The 23,152-nt window shown below is 52.1% G+C and overlaps 1 protein-coding gene across 2 annotated transcripts in view; it reads right to left on the bottom strand.

Moving 5' to 3' along the window:
- Positions 1-23,152, bottom strand: part of SLCO2A1 (solute carrier organic anion transporter family member 2A1) — a 79,978-nt gene that overhangs the window by 28,591 nt on the left and 28,235 nt on the right. For both annotated transcript variants that reach the window (XM_060011291.1, XM_060011292.1), the window contains exons 2-3: positions 15,451-15,588; positions 8,886-9,048 (exon numbers count right to left, since the gene is read on the bottom strand). In XM_060011291.1, coding sequence (XP_059867274.1) covers positions 8,886-9,048; positions 15,451-15,588 — 301 coding nt within the window. The remainder of the gene's footprint in view (positions 1-8,885; positions 9,049-15,450; positions 15,589-23,152) is intronic.

The following is a 23,152-nucleotide window of genomic DNA, read 5'->3' on the forward strand; positions in this document are numbered from 1 at the left end:
CCCAACAAACTCTCTTTTCCTTATGCCTGCCCTAAGTGGGGCCAAATCCACCCCAGACCAGGCTGTGACACAAGCGAAAGGGAAAGATCAGTTCCTCCACCTGGGAAGCAGCGGCTTGCTCTCCGTCCTGGAGGCGGGGTACGGCGGTGGGGAGGACCCGCTGCTCCCTGACGTGTTGTGTTGTGGTGAACGTGTTTGTCAGAGACAAGGTCTGAGCTTTCCAGGAACTCACGCCTGGGCCTCCCTGCGGTGATGGCCGTGGCCAGCTCACTCTGGTGAAGATAGAGTCTTCTAGAGTTTAGAACATTAGGCTCTTCTCTTAAAAAGAAGAAGACAGGGCTTCCCTGGTGGCGCAGTGGTTGAGAGTCCGCCTGCCGATTCAGGGGACGCGGGTTCGTGCCCCGGTCCGGGAGGATCCCACGTGCCGCGGAGCGGCTGGGCCCGTGAGCCATGGCCGCTGAGCCTGCGTGTCCGGAGCCTGTGCTCTGCAACAGGAGAGGCCACAACAGTGAGGGGCCCGCGTACCGCAAAAAAAAAAAGAAGACAGTGATGGAGTGAGAAGACCTGTATCAGGACCCATTGGCAGAACTGTGGGGCTCAGCTTTCTGCAGCCCACCCCACCCCTCTCCTCCCTGGAGCAGAAGAGCTCGGGCCACGTGAAGGAGAGAGCAACCTCTCCCCGCTCCTCAGGCGTTCCAGCAAAGGCCCCGCACCCAGTCCTCTCCTTGGACTTAGAGAAGCTCACCACCCTCCTTCTCCCACCTGCCCACCATCAGATCCTGTGATATGGTCAGAGAAACGCCTGCTTCTTCCAGCTACCACAGACTCGGGGGCCACCCGCCTCCGCCTTGAGGGGCCTGGGTAAGGGAGGGAGGGGGGTATGTTTGAACTGGCTGTCAGTCTGTTTCTCATCTTCCCTGAGGCCCACTTCTGGAAGGCTCAAGTTTGTCAGAGCACATTCTTCTTCCCACAAGACACCAGAGGTCTAGCCGTGCCAGTTTTCACAGGGCTAACTAGAAACAATTCAGGACCTCTCCCCTCCTCCAGCTACCCCCCCACCAGCCCAGATGCACGCCAGTCAACCCTCTGACTCATCCCACAATTTACATACGCAGAATTTCAGCTCTTATTTCTGAACCCCTCCGTGGGTTTGCAAAGTGGGGACGCGGTGGCAGGAAGGGCTACCTCCTTGGAATGGGACCCACGGAGATGGGTGAAGCTGGGCAGACTAAGGCCTGGCCTCTCCATTGTTCAAGGACACACGTTCCAGGTGCGGCCAGGCTGAGGCCAGCGGGCTGTCAAGGGTCTAATAAGAGGTCTCTGCACAAAGATCCAGCGCTGGGGCCAAGAGAGAACCCTAGAAGGATTGAGCAACATAGGAAGGCTGTGGCGAGTGGGCTTTCCTTTGAGTAGTGCTTCTTGTCTGGTAGAGGAAAGGGAGAATTGTGCCAGGAAACAAGAGGGCAGCACCTTGAGAGCCACCCATTACCTCCCTGCTCAGAAGGGGGCACCGTTTGCGAGTGAGTAGGGCCAAATGAGGAGGAGGTTAGCAAGGCCCAAACCTCAGAAGCGACCCATAGAGAACAATAGAGAAAGGCAGCGGTGTTTCCAGAGAGTATTCTGGAAGTGTGGCCAAAATGCCAAGCCTCGAGCTATCAGCAAACTCCCGGAACCTCATTCAGAATGTTCCACTCTGAAAGACCTATTTCCTCATCCTCCCAAATTCGGCCACTCAACAGTTCTTCCCGAAATTCTGGCCACGCCCACCGGCAGGCCTGGAACAGGCTGTCCCGAACTTACCCATGATTGAGATCTCAAAGTCATTTATAAAGTGACCTGTTTGCATATCAGAAGTGATTGGGTCTCCATGGAGTTCACAAAGCCTTGTCAGTCCATCGTGCCCCTGTGATAACATGTGTTCTCTTCCAACCAGACTAAGCCTCCACTTAGAAAATGATTTCTATGGGCACGTGCATTCTGACTTTTATTTTGGAAAACTAGGAGAGCATATCCTTCTGCACTAGCTGGGGGTTGACAGCTGGTGGAGCAGTGCAAGGAATTCATATTTTGAAGTCAGACAGACCGGGTTCAAATCTTGGTTCCACTGCTCACCGGTCAGGGAACTCTCAGAATCTTAGTCTCTTCATCTCCAAAACAGATACAGATAATCATACCTACCTTGTAACATTCTTATTCAGATGAAAATGAATAACAATGTCATAACCTGGGATATAGTGATTTAAACAGATGAGGGAGATGGCAGAACCCTGGAGACAGGCATTATGGCCCAGGTTTTTAAGGACTTGGGGACTGGATCCAGAAACTGAGAGATAAGTAAGATCAGCGCTGGTCACTAGCAACGGATGGATGTAATAGAGGGGTTGAGGGCAAGTGGGTTGCTTGCAAGGATTCACATCCATGCAGGAAAAGAGTGAGCTTAGGTGAGTGGAAGAAGAGGGATCCCCTGCTCTGATCTCAAGACTGACTTTCCGAGACTGAGACTGAGGCTGGACGCCCCTTCCGCACTGCCACCCTGGCACTAGAGGGGCCTTGGGGAAATGCCTACTTGTATTGAGGAGGCCATGTGGCGAGTGAGCTGGGCATGAGAGGGCAGGTCCACTGTGCGCTGTGTGACAGGCTGGGCACCACGCTGCTGGCAAGGGGCTTGCCTCAGCCCCACCCTACCCCCCTCCCCGCACACACGCCCGCCCCTGAGGAACTGCCACCAGGCCTCGGAAAGAGGCATCACCCAGCTCAGCTCATCATCAACACTGTTTCTTAGTGGATAGGAGGGAAGCAAGACACACCCGAGGCAACAGGATGGCAGCTCAGAGCCATTTAATTTTACTATTCAAACAGAATGTGCACCCCCCAGTTGGGAGTGAAGCAGAACTTATTGTTCACAGATTTATTAACAGGCTAATGAGGAGCAATTTGAAGGGGGAAATAAAAAAAAGGGGATTAGCTGAGCCAACATGAGTTCATCAAGAGTCAGTCCTGCCAAGCCAAGCTCATTTCCTTTGTTAATGGGGCTCCCAGACTGGCAGGAAGCCAGAACACGGTGTTACTTGAGTGGAGGAAGCCTTCTGACAAAGCCTGTCATGATATCCTGACAGATATCCAGACCAGAGGTGGACACGCGGCTGAGTCCTCGAGGGAGAACTGCTCAAGGCGTGCCCAATGCAGGCGTGGATGGGCCAGTGTGACCTGGGAGACACCACGCAGCACCGCTGTCCCGGACCTGGGGACAGCTGAGAGCAGCTGACAGATTTGTGAAGGACATGATGAATGGTGTGAAGCCGGTGGCAATGGCAAATAAGACAGTCCAAAGGCTGAAAATTCAAAATGAGATCCCAGGCTACGAGGAGGGGCTCCAGCCAAAGGGACTGAATCTTCTGGAGTCAGCTGCGGCTGCTGTACCAAAGAATCATAGCCTGGGAGGCTCACACACAGCGGAATTATTTCTCACAGTTCTGGAGGCAGGAAGTCCAAAATCGGGGTGCCAGCCTGGTGGGGCTCTGGTGAGAGCCAGACTGCTGACTTCCCGCTGCACCCTCACGGGTGCAGACAGCTCTCTGGCCTCTTCTACAGGGCCACGAATCCCAACACGGGGCTCCACTTCCATGACCTCCCCGCCTCCAAATACCTGACTTATCTTTGCCGTCTCCCCCTTTAGATCTCTGAGCCTCACATCCCGTGACGGTGGCCAATCCAAGCTCTGAATCCTCAAAAGTCCTTTTGTTCCTGAGAGAAAGAAACTGCTTCTGCTGGTTTCCTGCCTCATGGTGTGGGTCGCTCGCTGCCCGAATGTGCCTGCTGGTTCCCTAGTCAAGCCTTTGGGCCACAGGAGGTGTCTGGGCACAGCAGCCTCGAGTGTGGCAAGAAGAGCAGAAGCTGCTCCCTGTGTCCTCTGGGGGTCCTTGGGGGCCCAAGGCCTCAGGCAGGAGGCATCAATGGTTTCTTCAAACCACAGTGCCCCAGGGGACAGGGGCTGGCACCCTGCTTCTGTGGGGCTATCCCCGACCCCGACTGTTTTTCTGGGGCAACCATAGCCACTGGAATAGTAACCAGCCTTCCTTTTCCACCCTGGCTGATGACTCTCCCCAGGAGACCCTCCCTGCTGCCTTGGGTGGGCCCAAGACACACAGTCCACCAGGGGTCCCTGGGACGCCGCTCTCCCCAGAGGAGCAGGACGCAGGACCCAGCCTGGCCCCTAGGCGTCCCTCCTCTCCTCACCAGACATGGAGCAGGCCTGCAGCCCCCAGCCTCACCCCTGAGCAAGGGAAGTGAGGAACAAGCCTCCAGGGGAGGGGGAGTCACCCCCAGGTCTCTCCTGGGGCCAGGGCTGGAGACCCAGAACAAGGGATCCCGCCTCCAGGCCAGCCAGGGTGGGTCGTGACTCTCCCACAAGACAAACGTTAAGAGAGCCTGACAGGCAAACGCTCTCAGGTCAGCCGCTGGGGCCATGCCTTGCAGATGCCCGTTCTCCGCGGCCCCAGCTCCTTCCCCGGCCTTCCCCTGACACGCAACACAGCAGCCTGGTGTCTGCTGTCATTTCTCCACACGCGTTTCTCTTCTTTCCTATACTGTGTGTTGAAAATGTGTCCCACATCAGGTCTCGTTAGCTTAGCTGTGCTCATCCGTTCAGGGCTGTTTCCCTCTCAGTTGACTTGATAATACCCATGTGTTTTGTGACTCGCCCCCCCTGCTGCTTTCCCCCCCTTTTCAGGTTAAACAGATCCAGCTGGCAGGGCCATGCACCTCCCGCTCGACCGTCCACCCACTCTCCGCCCCCAGCACACCCATGCTCCCCCCGCCTCCCTAGGCACCTCCACCCTAACAGCGGCCCTGCTGCCCCCTCGTCCGTCCCCGCCTCCACACCCACGCAGACCCCACACCTTCCACCCCCCCCTCCACTGCTGGCCACCTCCTCACAGAGGAACGCCTCCCTCACACACACTCACGCTTCCCCTGCAGACACACTCCCTTCCCCCACAGTTCCCAGCAGGTCCCTCTGGCACCACGGCTGGGTGCTCCCTGCTGAACTGCCCTGAGCTCAGGGCCCCTGAGCGGCTCCCCCAGTGGAAGGACCCTGCGTGGCACTGGGGTTCTGCTCCAGGCCGGCGTGTCCTCCACCGAGGAAGGGGTGCTGTCACTCAGGAGCCCGAGGCTCCCGTCCCCAGGCCTGCCCACCACCCTCCTGCCCAGGGACACCTCTGATGAACGGAAGTGCGTGAGGGACTGGCAACTTCATGAGCAGAGGACTGGAAAGCCACTCTTCCCTTTCTTTTTTTGACTGCTCCAAAAATACATCAGACTCCCCCCTGCCCTGCTCCTCCCACAGGAAGCCCCTCCTGTGTGCATCCATCGTCTGGGTGGGGCTGACTTCCCTCTGGACTTGGCTCAGGACCTCTCACAGGTTACACCTACTCCTACCAGACACTTGTTTCCGAAGCCCCTGCTCTTGTCTCCCGGGAGAACTGGTCTCGGGTTGGCCTGTTTCCCCCCTATCCAAACCTCTCTGAGCCTTCCAGAAGTGGTCTTAGAGGCTCTGGCTTGGTGGCTAGGCTTTTCTCGAAAGGCGCCAGGCGTATTTCCGGACCCCACTGACATTTAGAAAATCTAAACATTCATAAATGTCTGCATGGCCTTTTTAAAATTAGCCATGAGTTGTTAAAGGTCTCTGTGATTCCCACAGTATTCAGCTCCTCTTTAATTTTTTTCCCTGAAATACAGAGTTACTTTTCATTTCCCACATTCATTTCTGGAGCAGCTTTGCTCCAAGGGGAAAGAGTCAGCCGTCAACACATGATAATAGGTCTGGGGGTCATTGCTCATGAGGAAGAGATTTCAAATACCACATCAAGGGCAGGCAAAGAGAAATGTGCTGAACAGCTAACACGGGCGAAGCACTTTACCTATACTATGTAGTTTTAATTTTGCCCTCGGAACACACTGAAAGTGGAGGTGTTATTGTTCCCACTTTACAGATGAAGAAACTGAGGTTCAGAAAGATGAACAGCAGCTTGCCTAAGCAGACTTAGCACCTAAATGGCTGAGCTGGGATCTGAATGTCTATGCTCTCTCTATCCAGCATACCACGTGACTCCCACTGAAGGGTCTGGGAATAGAGCAGAACAGCAGCCTACGCTTCAACCAAGAGAAATCCTATGCCTCACACGTAAAGGTGCAGCAAGGACTACACCAAGGAAGGGGCCCCGCTCCGGCTAGAGCAGAGGACAGCCGTACAGTGAGGACCAGGGAGAAGCTGCCTTCAGATGCCCGCAGGACGCCCAGCCCGTTGGCTGTGAGCTGTCAGACTCTCCAGAGGAAGCAGGCGCTTCCTCATTTGGGACCCTAGGTATCCAGCATATTACACGTATTGTTCCCAGCACCGCTTGTTATAAAAGCCGCCGCTTAATGGTTACCGCATGTGCCAGCCCCTTGGCTAAATTCAGAGCATGCATCCTTCGGCCTTCGCAGCCCTGCGGGGGAGGGTCCATTTTATACAGGTAGGAACTGAGACTCAGCTGCGGAGGAAGTGGCCCAAGGCCATGCTGTTAGGGGGTTTCAAAGTCCAGCTTCAGACCCCGGACCGTCCAGATTCATGACATGATTCAGGGTGGCGCGTTTAATGAGATTTGTGTGTGCCTGATGGCCCTGCATAATTTAAAACTGAAGTTCCCATAGGAATACATTTGAAGTAAGAGTCGTATTTCAAACTTTTCCCACGAAGTGAGATTTTATGAATATTTTTGTTTGCACATATTAGCATAGCACATGCCCCCGCTGTACGGGCACCCACAGCTCCAGCTAGATCCCAAGGATGTGGCTCCTGGGCCAAAGTCCTCCTTATCCCAACCCCCTGGCACTGGGAAGATGCCCTGAAGGTAGCCCAGCCCTGAGTACTTGCAGCTGCTGCTCTGATCCCAGCCAGCGTAAAGGAGACTTTGTCCTATTGTTGCAAATAGAATTTACACAAACAAAAAACAACAAAGCTCACGCTCCTGGACAGCGATTCCTCCCTGCAGGCTGGCAGGCGCGCTGTGGTCCCTCTCACAGTCCCCTTCTTCCCTCTCTCAGTGGAGGTGGGCTAAGAGCACTGAGGCAGAGAGTGTGCCTCAGAGCAGGGAGGATGGTGGTGGAAAGGACCCAAGACGCCCGCCCATCCCTAACAAGGAGCAGAGTGATTGCTTTCAGAGGCCCGCAGGTCTCCAGCCACGCTCTGTGGTGGCTGCTCTGCGTGATGCAAATGCCCTTGGTATTTGGCCCAGGCTGGGGGAGCCAGCCCCCAGGCTAAGCAGGCCATGGTGTGTGGCGCCTAGCAGCATGCCCTCCCCGAAGCCTGGCCCCAGCACCCCAGGTTCCCTTGCTGATTTCATTAGCCCAGTCTTCATGCTGACGGGGAAGGGCAGGGACCATGTGTCTGGAGCAGGCTTGGCACATGGCTCTCTGAGGTGGCCAGCAACCCCTGACTCTCCTTCAGAGCTGGCCTCAGACCCCTTGTCTAGACCGAGGGGGAGAAAGAGCTTAGACCCCTAAGCTTGGGTCTGTCTTCCTCCTGGGCCTATTTGAAGCAAGACTCAGGCTTAAAGAGTCCAAATAGATCCAAGGCCACAGTGAATTTATGGTAATCATCAATGATCAGTCTACTGGTGATTACAAGGGAGGTGGGGAAAAGATTCCCAACCCAACAAACATTTCATCATTACACATCACTGTTCCTCCATTCTTTTTCCATTCCAGCTACCCACCTCCCCACTGTAGGTCTCACAGCCTATAAAGCATTCCTGTTTGGCATTCTAAGTGACTCCCCTCTTGGATCTGATCTGCATATATGACTAAAAACAAGCCTGGTATTTAAGCGAACAGGAATCAGCTACCCCTCCGCGCATCCCCGGGTGGCCCGGCTATCCTCAGACATCTTCAACTCCAATACAGCAGACCGACAATAAGCATTTAGGGGCTGGGCCTCTCACTTGCTGCTCCTCACAAAACCACTGCCACATACCATATCCCTTAAAACAAGTACAAATTGATCCCACGCCAATACATTATCATAAAATTGGCTCCAAAGCAGTGACGTTCCCAGGGTGCCAAGTAAATGCAAATACAAAACCACCCCTGGGGCTATTTCCTACCCAGACCACACAAAATTTCCACAGGGGGAAAAAAAATCCCACTGCCAATGACCACACCATCAAACATTACAGAACATAAAGGAAACACTCCACCATAAACAAGAGCAGGCAGACACAGAATGTGGGAGGATTAGCAATCTCAAAATTTGCGCTAATAAAACAATCCAAAAAGGACTATAAAATAAATACATTTAAAATAGTTGAAGAAACTAAAATGAAAATAGAAATCATAAGGAAATACCAAGAAACCATGAAAATAGGGCAGATAGATTTGAAAAACTATTTGAAAATAATGCTAAAGGATGTACTTCAGGAAAAAGGAAGTTAAATCAACAAGGGTGGGTGAAATGCAAGAAGCAACGGCGAGCAAAGAAACCAGTAAACTTGTGGGTAAATATAAATAAGTACTGAACTATTTATAAATAACAACTGTATTAATAATGACCACTGGGAGGAGGGTAAAGACAGGCAGAGCTAAAATATAGTCAACAATAACATGGAAGATGGGAGACGATGCTGGGCATCCAAACATCCCAGGATCCCACCAAAAGCACAGGAGGATTGAGCGGGTGTCTCACAAAGTTGGTTGGGGTGCTTCTGGGGCAATGGATACCACTCTGGGCTATGCTGTCCTCTCCCACCAGAAAGTTTCTTCAGCTTTTCTCCCCAGAGCGTATCTGAAAGTCAGAACCTACAGAATCATGTACCCTCATCCCCTTGAAGCAAGAGTGGGAGGCCACTTACCCATGCTGGTCACGGTGTATTGGTAAGGTTCTGAGAGGAAGTGTGGGAGGGTGAGGACAAAGGCCCCCGAAGCCAGGAGGAGACCCCCCATGCCGATCAGACGCGGACGGTGCACCCGGCTGCCAAAGTAGCTGACAAAGATGATGAGGATGGCGTTGCTGATCTGCAGAGAGAGCAGAGGAGCCGAGTGAGACCAGAGGCTCTGTCCTCACCCACCCACAGAGTGGACCTGACCGTCACAGCAGAGAGGCAAGAAGCTGCCTGGTGTCGCCCAAGGGCCTAGGCAGAGCAGTGGTGCCAGCTTTGCCGGGAGGGCCAAGCATGCAGTTTCAGCTTTCCCCTGTTGTCAGAAACCCTTCCCAGCCTCAGCCTTCTAGACCAGACCAAGAGAAGTATCTAGAGACCATGGGAAGCTCAACCATTAGGACCAAAGCTTTGGGGGCCAAATTCAAGAAAGCTTCCTATTCTGGCTGGCTCCTAGGAACAGTACGTGTTCCCTAACTAAACTCCCTAAGGACTCTGAGTTCATAGTCAGAATAACCACCAAGCAGCCTTCACTATCTCATTTCATCATGCAACAAGTCGCATGTTTGCAGACGACACAATTGGGGCTCAGAATAGTAAGTAACTTGCCATGTCCATGAGGTCAGGAGGCGGCTCAAACAAGGACTGCCTGAGTTTAAAGGGCCCCGCCTTAACTACAGTGGTCTACTGCCCCTAGGAGAAGTGAGTTTCTGCCCCAGCAGCTCTGCTCCTAATCGGCTCTGGCCCTCCCTGGGTTGGCTTCCACCTCTGTGAATGAGGGATGAGGACTAAAGCGCCCTAAGTCCCTTCCCGGGTGAAACACCAGTAACTCATGTTCCTGGTGCTCCCTGGAAAGCGTGCTCTCTGAGCCACACCCAGAGCCAAAGAGGGGAACCGAAGGCCCCAGCTTGGGGAGCAGGGTCTTAAATGGTAAAAGGGGTGCTGGCAGATCTTCTGACCTCGACTCCATCCAAAGAGATGGTCCTCTGCCCCAGAAGGTGAGTCCACCTGAACCAGAGGAGCCCTGGATGTCAGCACTCATAACCCCTACCCTGTCCACACCACAGTCTCCTTCCGGCCGTTAAAGCAGGTGTCCCTGTCTCGGGAAATAGGGACCAGAGTCTTGGTATGTGGCTCTTGCCAAGATTGTCAATGACCTCCTCATTGCCAAGTCCGCTGGCCAATTCTCAGTTCTCTTCTCACTTGATCTCTCAGCACCATTTGATTCAGTTGACTGTTTCTGCCTTCCTGAAACACTCCTTTCTCTAAGTTTCCATGACACCATGTTCTCCTAGTTTGCTGCCCCTGGTTGCTCCTTCTCAGTCTTCTTGGCTGGTCCCTCTTTGCCTCCCTGATCTCTCAACTCTCAGAGCTCAGTCCCCATACCTCTGCTCTTGTCTTGGGAGCTCAGCCAGTCCTACGGCTTTCCTTGTTCTGTATGCGCTTCCGATTCCCACAGGCCCGGCGCATCCCAGAGCTCATTCCTCACCTTCCACCCAAAACCCGGTGCCCCCCTCCCCAGTCCTCCTCCTCTCAGTAGATGGCACCTCATCCTATGAGTGGCTCAAGCAAAACGTCTGCGCATCATCCTCGACTGCCCTTTCACACCGACATCCAACCACCAGCAAATCCCATTGGCCGGACCCTCAATGGAAGCCAACCACTTCTCACCACCTCCACCACTACCACCTGGTCTCAGCCACCATGGCACCCTTCTGAGCTTTGCCTTCTACCCACCGCCACTCTTGCCTCAGAGCCCTCTATTCTCCTCCTAGCGGCCAGAGTGGTCCTGCTGAAATGTCAGACCGTGTTCCCTCTGCCCAAATCCGATACGGGAACAAAAACAAAGTCAGTCCCAGAGCCTCTGAAGCCCTGAGGAGCCTGTCCCCTTCCCCTTCACTGCTCCGACCTGCTCTCCTTCTGTCCCCCCACTTCCTCCACCCCAGCCACTCTGTCTCTTGCTGCTCCCTCATCTTACATGTCTGCGGGGGGCTCCCTTCTCAACGAGCCCTACTTTAGATCTCTGCTCAGGTCGAACCTTCTCATTAAGGCCTTCTCTGAAAAAGAAGGGGGTCGGGTGGGTGAAATGGGTGAAGGGCGTCAAAAGTACACACTTCCAGTTATAAAATAAACAGGTCCTGGGATGTCACATACAGCATGGCGACTATAGTTAATAACCCTGTGCTGTATATTTGAAAGTTGCTAAGAGAATAGATCTTGCAAGTTCTCATCACAAGAAAAAAACTTGAACCATGTGAGGTACTGGTTGTTAGCTAGACACTGTGGTGATCGTTTTGCAATATATACTTACCTTGAACCATTATGTCGTACAACTGGACAGCTAATATAAAGTTAAATATCCATGATATCTTAATTAAAAAGGAGTTATTTTAAATATAACTTATATTTGTAATAATTAACAGAAATAAATTATAATATATTAAAATATATTTATAATTTAAATATAATTCAAAGAATAAAGTTATTTAAAATGTAACCACCGTGCCCCTCCACGATTTTATTTTTCTTCATAGCATTTACTCTAATCTGATCCACCATGTTTTATTTATTTCTATAAATAAATGTCATATTTATCAGTAGAATGATATATATGAGCAGAGATTTTTGTCTGTCTGTTCATTCCTGTCTCCCCAGCACCTAGAATGGTGTCTGACATATAGCTGCTGTAAATGGTAGGTTTTTTCAAGAAGAGGACACGATTGCCCAGAGACCCCTCCTGTGTGGCCAAGAGTAAGAATGGTTTATGACACACAGAGAAAGGGGATGTGAAGGTGGGTGAGGAGGCAGCCTAGTCTGATCGGGAAAGACGTGGTTCTAGGACATTCTGAAACCAGCACCTGGAAACAAAGCTTTATCCTTATGCTTCCTAGATTTCATTCCCTTTTTGTTTCCCCATCATTTTGCATGAAATGATTGTAAATGTCAGATCATATCAGCTAAGCCAACTGAGGCTGACTTGAAAAGGTCTGGGAGAGGGACGGGAGAGGGCCTCGAAGGGACCCAGGGAGGAAGGATTGGGGGGTGTCCCATCCCATCCACCTGGAGCGGCCCTTCCTGTGCTCCCCCCAGGGCCTGGGCTGGCTTCTAGGAAGGAAGCTGGGCCTCTACAGCTGTTACGGCTGATGCTGGCTTAAGACCTTGGTTCCCAAACTTTCCTTCAGCTGTGGCTTTCCTTTGAAAAAAATTATTTTCCCTAATATTAAAAAAAAAGAAGCTGTTCTAGCTGAGGAGAACAGGGCCTCTGCAGCCTGGGCCTCAGCCCCTCGGCCCGGAAATGGCCCCTAAAACAACTCTGTGGACTTCGTGTTAGAGCATCTGAAGGTTATCACACAGCCCATTTGTAACACATCCTTACCCACGCCTCAAACCAAAGGGGCCCAGGGCAAACTGATGGGGGGCATTAAGGGTGGCTGACTGCATCTGCTCAGCCCTGGCCGTGGGTGGGCCAGGGAAGCCGCTACTTCACCGGGCTGGATGCCCAACGTCTTCCCTGCCAGCCAAGCCCTCCTCCTGCCACTGGCTTGTTACACCCAGCCCTGGTCTCCCCTTCTCCTCACCCTCTGAACCCCAGCGAGACTGGGTCCAGCGTGAAGGCTCCCGTCTCCTGGAAGCTGGCTGCACACTCCAGGCATCCAGATGGGCTCACCTTCCCCTCCACCAGGCCTGGTTCTTTTCTCACACCCCTCAGGCTTCTGATAGGCAGCCGCCTTGTGGTCTGCGGTGCTGCCAAATCCTGCCTTTTCTTCCTTTGCAGCACTGCCGGGGTCCTCTTCTCCCCCAGCCGCTCAGGCCTGTCTGTGACAGCCGCCCAGCCATCCGACTTCGGGATACACTGTCCCTCAACTCAAGTGTCTACCAGGCACCTCTTCCAGAGGGTTCGTCTTCACGAGACTGTGCACCCGGGCCTGGCTCTGCTCAAGAAGCCAGGCCAGTCCCTTACTGACCCCCCCAAAAGCTGGGAGCCTCGAGCTTGAACATGAAGCCCCCTCTGATTTGGCTGCTCTCTGCTCTTCCGGTAAGACCCCTACTTTCTTAGTCTGTTTCTAAACGCTTTGGTCAGAATCAACGGGATTGTAGAAAGCCCTTTGGCTGAGTTCCTCTCCTCCACACAATCACCCATCCACTCCCCCTCAACACACACAGATACACACACACACACACACACACACACAGATACACACACAGATGCACACAGATACAGAAATACAGACAGACAGACACACGGATACACACACAGTCTCAGATCACAGATACACACATATAGTCATGCACACAGACACGCACAAATACTGAGACACACAGATATACACACAGACACACATTTTCCCACTAAGCACACACACAAGATTGTTAGGTTCAAGGAATTAACTTTCTTATGCTGTTTGCCTCAAACCATGCCCACAGGCATGTTCTAAAACCTGACTGTTGAAAAGCTCATCTAAGTTTAGAAAAGAGAAAATTTAATGGGTGAATTATTTTCATTTTTTATTGAACTATAACCTGGGGAAATATTTTGCCCCTTATTTGCCTAATCAGTCTCCTGCCACAGACACACGGATACACACACAGTCTCACATGTCCCAGCTAGCTACTCCCTGACCCTTGAAAAATCCAGTTGTTCCTGGGCCCACATCTTTGTTCCAAGCATGGGAAAAATAAAAATGAAAATTTAACCATCAAAGATCATAGATTCAACTATCATGTGAGCCATAGTGGAAGAGAGGATTAGCCTACACACCAGCTCTGATATTGATTAGTAGATGTGCCTAGAACACTGTGTTGAGAAGGATTCAGAGTCTGGACTCAGCAGAAAAGAAGACTGCAGTTGATTAGTGATGTCTGCCAGGGTCACGGGATAGGACTGTGATGACACAAATGTCAGAGATTTGTTTTTCTTGTGTCCTTCGTGAATGAAGACAACATGTGCCAGAAGCATTATCAAAGTCACAGGCCAACACATAGAAGGGTGCATTTTGTGTGAGTGGTGCCAGGTCCCTGTCCTGTAAGAGAGCACAGCCTATGTGGAGGGGAAGACCCCCGTCACTGGGCATCACCAGGAAGCTCAAGACACAGATGCACAATCAGGTAGACAGAGGCATACGTATGCACGTGTATACACGTACATTAAAACACACGGACACAGACACACATCCAGAAAGCAGTGAAGGCATCCACGTGGGCCTGGGGGTTCAGAGGAGGGGGTTTGAGGCCCATGAGGCCAGCAGGCATGACTGATGGGCCTCAGGGCTGTACGTGTGCAAGTACGTGCACGTCACAGGGTGGAGGAACAGTCCATGGGGAGGAGGAATGCGTGGCGACCGTCAGACGGACCTGGGCTCCCATCCTGGCTGCACTACACACGTGTGCGGCCACTGGGATGGGGGTAGACTTTCTGCTGCCAGCTTCCTGTCTGGAAGACGTGACTGTGAAGAGAGCCTCCTCCGAGGACGGCAGGGGGATCTAGCACAGGCGTGGCGGAGAGGGCTCCTGAGGGGCACTGCCGTGTGGGCCGTGGAGGGCGCAGGAGTCAAGGGGAAAGGGGCGTTTCCAGCAGGGAGCAGGCTGTGCGATGGGGAGACTGGAAGGTGGGGGTTGGGGGACGTTGGAACACTTCCCACCTTCTTTACAGCCCATTCCAGAAGCTGTCTGGGGAGCCCAGACTCTACTGGGTCGGTTGTTGGCCTGAATTTCGCTATGTCAAGGGAAGATCTAATTGCATCTGGGCTCCTGGGAGGGGGAGGCCAAGACCTCCATCCCAGAACAGTGGGCCCTGTGGGAAGAAAAGACAGGAGCCAGGCCCAGGGCCCATCTCCTCACCTGGAGCCGACGATGCTGCAGCCGCGATGCAAGGGCTTGCGGCCTTCCCTGCCCCTTTCTCCCTGGCTTCCAGTGACTCCTAGCTGACCCTGCCCTCTGACCTCTCACCCTGGCCTCTTGGCCCACCCTATCTTCCTCTAACTTTGATGTGCCATCAGTGAGGGACAGTGTAAACTCCACGTGGCTGGGAGGTCATAGACCTCTGACCTTGCCTGGCAGTCAGGGCCTTTGAGCAGCTCTGTCTCTTGTTGCCCTCCTAAGACAGGAGCTGCCAGCCTGGGGCTGCTTCCCTAGCTGCATGCCTGGGGCTCGTCTTCCCCTGGACCGGGGATGGGCAGAGGCCACATAACCTTGTGGATGGTCACAGAACTCAATTAGAGGCACAGAGTTTGGAGGCAGCAGGCCTGCACACCTGGCACAAGCTGCTGCCCTTGCTGAGCCCTGGTGCCCTCAGCTGTCAGCAGGGAGGAGCAGAGTACCTGCTCACAGGGCTGCTGTGAGGAGGTCAGGTGCCTCCAGAGGCTCTCAGCTCAGCGCCTGGTGCAGGGCAGCCTTGGGAAATGTAGCTGGCTGTCTCCATCCCCCAAGGGTCCAACCCCGCCCCCCCGCACCCCGTTCTTCTGCTCCTCCCAAGGCCCTTCCTGGATGCCATGATCAGGGTGGTGCACAAGTGGGGTCTGATGGACTACAGCATCCTGCTTACCTCATTCAAGCTGGAAATGAGACCTGAGGAAGAACTGGAGAGGCCAAAGCGCTTCTCAATGGTGGTGAGGCTGCTCTTGAAGTAGGCGCTATACAGGAGCTGGCAGAGCTGCAGCAGGCCATGGCACAGCACGAACACCTGGGGAGGAGACCTGGACGGTGAGGCCTCTGGACAGTGAGCCCTGACCACCCACCTTGGCCCTCCATTCGGGGGCACAGAGGCCCAGCAGCCTGGCCCCGCTCCCCTGTTAGCTGGGAACACTTTCTCCATCAGGTGGTCCTAGGGTGAAATGTCATCATCCTCGGACCAGTTTCACCCACAGCCTTAGTCAACACATGTGAACCATTCCCATCATTCCTGCCATTCTTGTCACATTATCATCAATGGCAGGAAAACCACAGGGTTGAAGAAGCATCCCTGAGGGAAAGGCCTGACTCATCAGCCATGGCCCAGGGCATTCAGCACCTGGAATTGTTCTCTGACAGCTCTGCCCTCCCTCCTGTGTCCTGTGAGGGCTGAGGGCCACATTCATGTCACTCCCAGGGGCACAAACAAGCCAGGGGTCACACTGCTCCATTCCTCTTGACCTGCCTTCCGTTCTCCTCCCTCCATCAACACCCATCCTCCCAGGCCCACCTCTCACACCCCAGTGAGGCTCCAGGATGGGCTTTCACACTAGCCCATTTGAATGAAAACACTAGCCAAGCTTGTTACCACCTCTCATACGGGGTATTTGTGACTGTGCCGGCTCCTCTCCTGAGTGGATGATGAGGGCCTGGAGAAGGCATCCCACCCTGCCCCATATGCCTTGTCCTGTGGGTATGAGTAAATGTGACAAGTAAATGTGGTTGATGGGGAGGGTGGAGAGGGCTTGTGGTATCTAGAGTCGGCTGCAGGCCGAGCTCTCCTGGGTCCTCGGCTATTGGGCTGAGAGCAGGCTCAGAGCTCAGAGCCCAGAGCCCCACATCCTGAGCCCCCTGGAATTGCCCCTTCTGGAGATTCACTTTTCCTCCAGGGAAGGGTGGGGTGCCATTATGTTTCGTAGTCTGCCAAAGCTCTTCCCTTAATTGAAGGGCTGGCATCTCAGGAGAGCAACTGGGGCTCCACCTTCATTTCCGTTTCCTTGTAAAGCCAAGCCAGCCCCTCCGCAGGGGCCCGGCTCCAGGCTGTGGGATCAGAGCTGACCTCCCCTCTCCTACCTGTCAAGGCAGAGCCTTTGTGAGGCCAGCGTGCAGCCCTAGTTGCCTGCCCGTGCATCCAAATCCGAGGAGGTCATCAGGCCACAAAAGCAGACACCTGTCCGAACCACCAGCCCCCTGACCCCGGAGCCCGCGGGGCCTCCTCACTCCTCATCAGTGGCAGAAGGAAACCTGTCCACCTGGAGTCAGGGGCAGCCTGCCACCCCTGCCCCCTTAGGGAGGCTCCACTCTGCTTCATTTCATATACTAGAATTCTTAATATTCTGTGATAAAGGTACCCTGGAAAATGATCTAGTCTCTCTTACAAATGGGGAAACAGAAGTCCAGAGAGGGAGAGGGGGAATCCTAGCGCCCCAGAGTTGGGGAAACCAAGGGCCTGCGAGGGTGGGAACTGGCCATGGCTGCTCCACAGTGTGAGAGGCAGGCCCAGGACCGGTCCCCGGCAGGCATGTCAAGTGCCTGGCACTAAGCCCACAGTGCCTGCCACATGCAGGACAGAGGCCATTTGGTCTTGGATGCCTTGCCAGAGCCTCTTCTTCTGACCGTCCCCTAAAGGCTGATGCCCCCCCAGACTCTGTCTGTAGTCCCCTTCTCTGCGCACGGCACCCTTTCTGCACACACTCATTGGAAACCCCATTTGTGGTGCCCACATCCCAGACCCTCCTCCAGAACGTCCCCCAGAGCTTTTACACTCAAGTCCACCTCATTGTGTGCTGGACGTGTCCACGTGGACATTCTCAGATCCCTCAGGCTAATCGCTTCCCAAATAGGGCTCAGGGTCCTCCCCCACAAACCTCTCTAGTTTTTCATTCATTCCCCACCACCTTCACTCAGTTCCCTAAGCCAGAAACCGGGAATCCTCCTGGATGCCTGTTCGTCACTCCCTGGCATTCGGTGCCACTGCTGAGCCCTGTGATTTCACCTTGGCATCTCTTGTATTTGACTGGCCCTTCATCTCCAGATTATGCCTTGCCTCAGGCCCTCTCCCTTCTCCCCTAGATTCCTTCAGATTCCTCTCACAGATCTCTTGCCATCCCCTCAAACCTTCCATCCCACCACTCCAGAAAGAGCTTTATCAAACACCAATGTGAGCAGGTTACTCCCAAATTAATACCTCTCGCTGGCTCCCCACTTCCTACAAGATATAAACCAATGCTCATGGTTGGTATCCAAGATGCTACAGGTCCTAGACCCTGCCTGCCTCTTTGGCTCCACATCCTGCCGTGGCAGATCAAGTTTCACAAAGATGGCTACACCAATATCTCCTGTCCCACATACACCTCTAACGATGGGACAATGACATTCGTTCATCAAGAAGTGGGCTCTGTACTCCCTCCCTTTCAATATGGGCCAATTTTAAGTATTTGCTTCTAGGGAAGAGAAGGAAGAAGAAGTGATGCTCTGTGACCCCTGGAGCCAAGTCCTGAAAGTTGATAGTGAACCCCCAGCCCTTTCTCTCTTGGGACACTTAGACCCCAGACATCACACTATAAGGAAGCCCCGTCTTCCCTACTCATGGGGGGTCCACATGGTGGTGTTCCAGCCAACAATTCCGGTTAAAGTTTCAGCCTGCAGCCAGCATCAGCGGCCAGACATGTGACTGAGAGCCTTCAGAGGATTCCAGCCTCCAATGCCAAGTGGAGCAAGAGTGAGCTTCTATGGATGGCAGATCCGTGAGCAAACTAAATGTTGCCATTGATTTAAGCGCTAAGTTTAGGGCTGCTTTGTTATGCAGCACTAGAGCTAGAACACCTTGTCCTTCAAACTGCATCAAGGTCACACCACCCCACAGCACACACTCATTGTCTGCATCTTTGCTCACAATCTGCACAAAATCATCTTCCCCGCCTTTGTCTGGATAACCCTTCGGTGGCCCCCTTGCCCAGCACAGGGCTCAGGCATGTGTCAAGTTCAAGGTGGCTTCCGAAAATCCCGGCACCTGATACTGACTTCTGCGAAGAGGTATCTTGATGCCTTGGCACATGGCTGGCATTTAGGGCGACATCCAGCAGAGGATGAGGGCTGTCATAACAGCCTGGGGGAGAGACAGTGAGGGCTGAACCAATGTCCAGGGCAGTGGGGAGGTGGGCAGGGGCCGATCAGAGGCTCCTGCAGAGGTTGAGTTGACAAGGCTGTCACTGATCCCAGGTGGAAGAAAAGGGGCAGTGTTTCCAGCCTGAGGGCCAGGAACGGGGCAAGGCTGTGTGTGACGGGGGCCCACGAGGAGGAGTGTAGATGGAGAGGGTGGTCAGTGAGTTCAGGTTTGGAACACCCGAGGTTCTGAGCATAAAGCTCAGAAAAGACTGTCTCCCTCTAACCAAATTAGTAATGAATTAACAGGAGTGACTAATCTCTCCTCAGTTCCCTAGCAGTCTCAGGAGAGGAAGGTGAAGATAGTGGGGGGAAAATCTGTCTCAGATCTTTTCCTGAAAGATAAGCCTTTGCTTTTTCCAGTAAATACAAAAATCCCTTCAGATATGAGGTGGAAGACTCCACCTAGAGCCAGCGGGTGCCTCCTCATTCCATACCCCCCCACACACACCAAAGAGCCAACCACACGGCCAGCTTTCAGCCACTGCAGTCCTGTCAGGTCGGGGTGCCTTATGGGTGCCCCAGCAGAAGATGCCAGGTAAAGAGAAAGAAGTGGATGGGTGGTTCCAGCAGAGCTTTCTGGCCTGAGCCGCTCAGAATCACAGCCATCTGGTCCCATCTACTGAGCTTATGTGGACAGGACCCAGGCTGCTGAAACTTACCAAGTACCCACTCCATGGCCAGCATGATATGGAGCAGCAAACACTCGACACCAGGCAGGACACCATGCGTGGACGCAGAACTCCACCCCTCGCGAGAACATGGGGCTTATGAGCATAAGCAGACGGATTGGTGGGAGAAGGAAAGGTGCGCTCATTGGGTTGCAACCCACCTCCTGCCACCACCATTTAGACAACATAGTGTTGTGGAATTTGATAGTTTGGGTTTGGGAGTCAAACAAGCTGAAGTTCACATCCTGACTGTAAGGAACGGCAAGACCTTCGGCCACGTATTTGACCCTCTGACAGCAGTTTCCGCGCTAGTGAGTGGAAGCTGTGGTAATACCTGTTCCCGCTGCCTTGTGAGGCTTGCACGAGAGAGTCTGTGTTTAAAGGCCTGGCGCCCTGCCTGGCCCACAGAGAGTGCTCCACATTCTGGGGGGATATGTAATAAGCCCAGGCTTCCTCCACTCCCTCCTCTTGCCCAAATAATTGAACCTTTCTGTTGCTTTCACGTCTCCTGTGGCATGAAAACTCTAGGATAGAATTTCCCACAATGTCTTAGGCAGATCACCACTTGCTTGAGATGCTCCAAGTTGAAAGGATTCCCAGGAGAAAAAAGTTTGGAAAACTTTGCATGCTATAATCCTCCCTTGCAAATATTTACAATTCGCATTAGCATATTAAAGGCTCTAAGAAAACCTTGGGTAAAGACCGTCTTAGCTTTGTTTTACCCAACTTTCTCCATAGCTTCTTTAGCCATGTAACCCCCTGCATATATATAAAACAGATTCTAGCATTCTGCAGAATACAGCTTAGGGAAAGATTCCATGTCCCTTTTGAAAGAAGCTTATGGTAGAATCTGGGTCTTGAGATTTCTTCACAAAAGGAAAAGAAAATAAAGATATATTACATGGGCTGTATTATCTTTTTAAAAATAGCACACCAGCATTTTCTGTCTCCTCACTCTACTTTTTTCCTTTTTCATAGCACTTATTGCTTCCTAAAATTATATCATGCATTTGACTTCTCACTTATGGACATCTACCCCCACCAGAATGCAGACTTCACAGAGGAAAAATGATGTGTTTTTAAGATGCCACATACCTGTTGTCTGGAACAATGCCTGGTCCTTAAATGGGGCTCATTCACTGTCAAGTGAATGAATATGTCTTTCAATAGTCTAACTGATGAACCCTCTTCCAGAATATACATCCATCAGAGTACTCATTTGGGAAGCTGCAGATTTGTTCCAATGATCTGTCCTCAATCATAAATTTCCCCTTCAGCATTGCTTTTAATCAGACTACAAGCCACAAAGTTTACAAGGTACAAAACATCATTTGTCAGCTCAGCTGCCCCACCTACTCACTTGGCTCGGCTTGAAATCATTTTTGGATATTTCTAAACTCAAATTAAAAGGTTAAAGATTTGCATTTATGTATGAAGAGACTTTCTGGGGTGGTAGAAATATTTTATATTTTGATTGTGGTGGTATTTACACAGGTGTATGCGTTTGTCAAAACTCATCAATTATTTAAAATCTGTGCACTTTATTATATGTAAACCATACCTTAATAAAGTTGATTTAAGGATCTTTTAAAAAAAGATCTGCAACCAGGAAGGTATTCAAAATAATGTTCTGAGCCTTTGCAGGGAATTCCACAAACAGTTTTTAAAAAATACTGTGAGCATGGGCAATTTCATTGGAGTAGATCTGTTTATTTAAGGGGTTCACTTTGAAACCATCAAAACCCATGTAAATATCTATGTGTGTGTGTGCTAATGTAAACATCTAGGTTTGTGTGTGTGTGTGTGTGTGTGTTAAAACTATACATGTCTTTAGGCACATCTTATAGAAGAAAGCTCCAAGGGAAAGTTAATGCAGGGGGAACAACATTCTTGTAGGGTGTGGTGGGCAGGAAGCTCTAAAACTTCTAACTGTTCATGTTCACAGCTCTATTCTTTTTCCAATCTTAACAAACATGAAGAGGAAGTTCGACGAGGAAGGAAGCAGGGAGATTGGAATGGTCATGAAGATCTTTCTTTAACAATGAGGACTCTTTTTACCACCTTTGCCAGAGAGCTAAGAAAGGTTGAAAAGATGCTGAGATGCCAAGTGAAGGTTCAGAGTGGGGCCCCAGGCCCCAGCCAAACTTCAGAGCTCTAAGTAAGTAAATAAGTAAGTAATCAGACCATAAGAGTAAACCATTAGGACAAGGGGTGAAACCCTCACAGCACAGGATGAATCAGAAAGGATCAAAGTCCAGCCTAGCCATAGTTTCCTCTGCTCTACACGTTCATGACCCTCTTTTCCAAACTAGACATAAGAACTATGATCTGAGGCAGCTAATTAGAGTTACAGGGACACTGGGAGAAGTTCTGCAGTGTGGACCCCACAGGGTTATTACCTGTTTAACCACTGACTCTGTTGTTAACCAACTCTGATTTCATCCACACGCATCCTGATAAAGGCAAAACTCTAGAAAATTCAGCTGATGCCTTAGGTCCACTAGGGTGTGATGTCTCTGAGTTTAATACACTTAGGGAGCCCAGGAGTGGGAAGAAAGCCATTCAGGAGCAGGAGATGGGGCTGGACTGGGACATCGGCTGTGACCTCCCAGTTTGGAACAATGCTCTGATCCATAAATGGCAGGTGTCAGCAGTCTAAATGGAACTATTCTTCGGAAGGAAGGAAGGAGGGGAGGGAGGAAGGGAGAGAAGGAAGGAAGGAAGGAAGAAAGGGGAGGGAAGGAGAGAGAGATGAAAAAGAGCTCAGGGAAACCTTAATCTCACCCTGCCCAGCAGTGCAGGGAGGGCTCAGAGGAGCGCTGAGGGCTGCTTGCAGCTCTCCTGAGTGAGCGAGGAGACTCCGAAGTGCCGCTTGCTTTAGCTCCTCCAGCTTCTACGGGTCAAAATCTGGCCCCAGGGCCCGTGCGGTTCCTCCTCTCTGGGCTGGAGCGGACTGCAGTCCAGAGGCAGGAACAGCTGGAGGCTCCCATGTCTCTGGGGCAGCACCAGAGCTGCCCAGCCATGGTGATAACCCAGCTGGGTTTGAGCCACACTGGCTTTCAGAAGCTCTTTTTCACGGTCAGCTGGAATCCCTCCTACAATCATAAATCCACTTACATTTATTTTCACTTTTTCATTTTTTTCTTTTATTTTGAATCAATGTATCATATGCACATGTTTAAAAAAATTAAGTAATATGGAAGGGCTTGGAACGATAAGGCCAGCCCTGAGCTCAGCTGGAGCCCACCGCCAGTACTGCAGGGCAAGGACAATCAACCACCTCTGTTTTTAGTGTTTCTGTTGATTACATCCACGCATCTCAGAATAATATGCTTGCTCTGCAATTCCTTGATTTATCACTTTTGACTGCGTGCCACGATAGAGGAGCATTTAGCTCACTTATTCAGGTCCCACCTCTCTTCCTATTCCCCCCAACTTTTAATAGTTCTATCAGTATTTGTATCCTTATTGAATCACTTCACTGTGTGGCAAGCAAGCTGGGAGCCAGGAGCAGGGCTTCCGCCCTGGGGGCGCACCCGCACCAGCTGACGGCCCCTTGGTTCATGGAGAGAAGGCTACCTGTGCTTTCCCTGGGGTAAAGGGCTGCTCCGTACTAGCCCCTCGGGTTCAGCTTCACGTGTCATCTCTGCCTTCTGCCATGTCTGCCCACTCTGAATGCGCTGTTCCCCATGGCTGTGCCGAGTCCCAGGTCCACAGGCTCCCCCGCTGCCGGCCCCACCC

This window comes from Delphinus delphis, chromosome 4, assembly GCF_949987515.2.
Source record: "Delphinus delphis chromosome 4, mDelDel1.2, whole genome shotgun sequence".
NCBI classification, from domain to species: domain Eukaryota; kingdom Metazoa; phylum Chordata; class Mammalia; order Artiodactyla; family Delphinidae; genus Delphinus; species Delphinus delphis.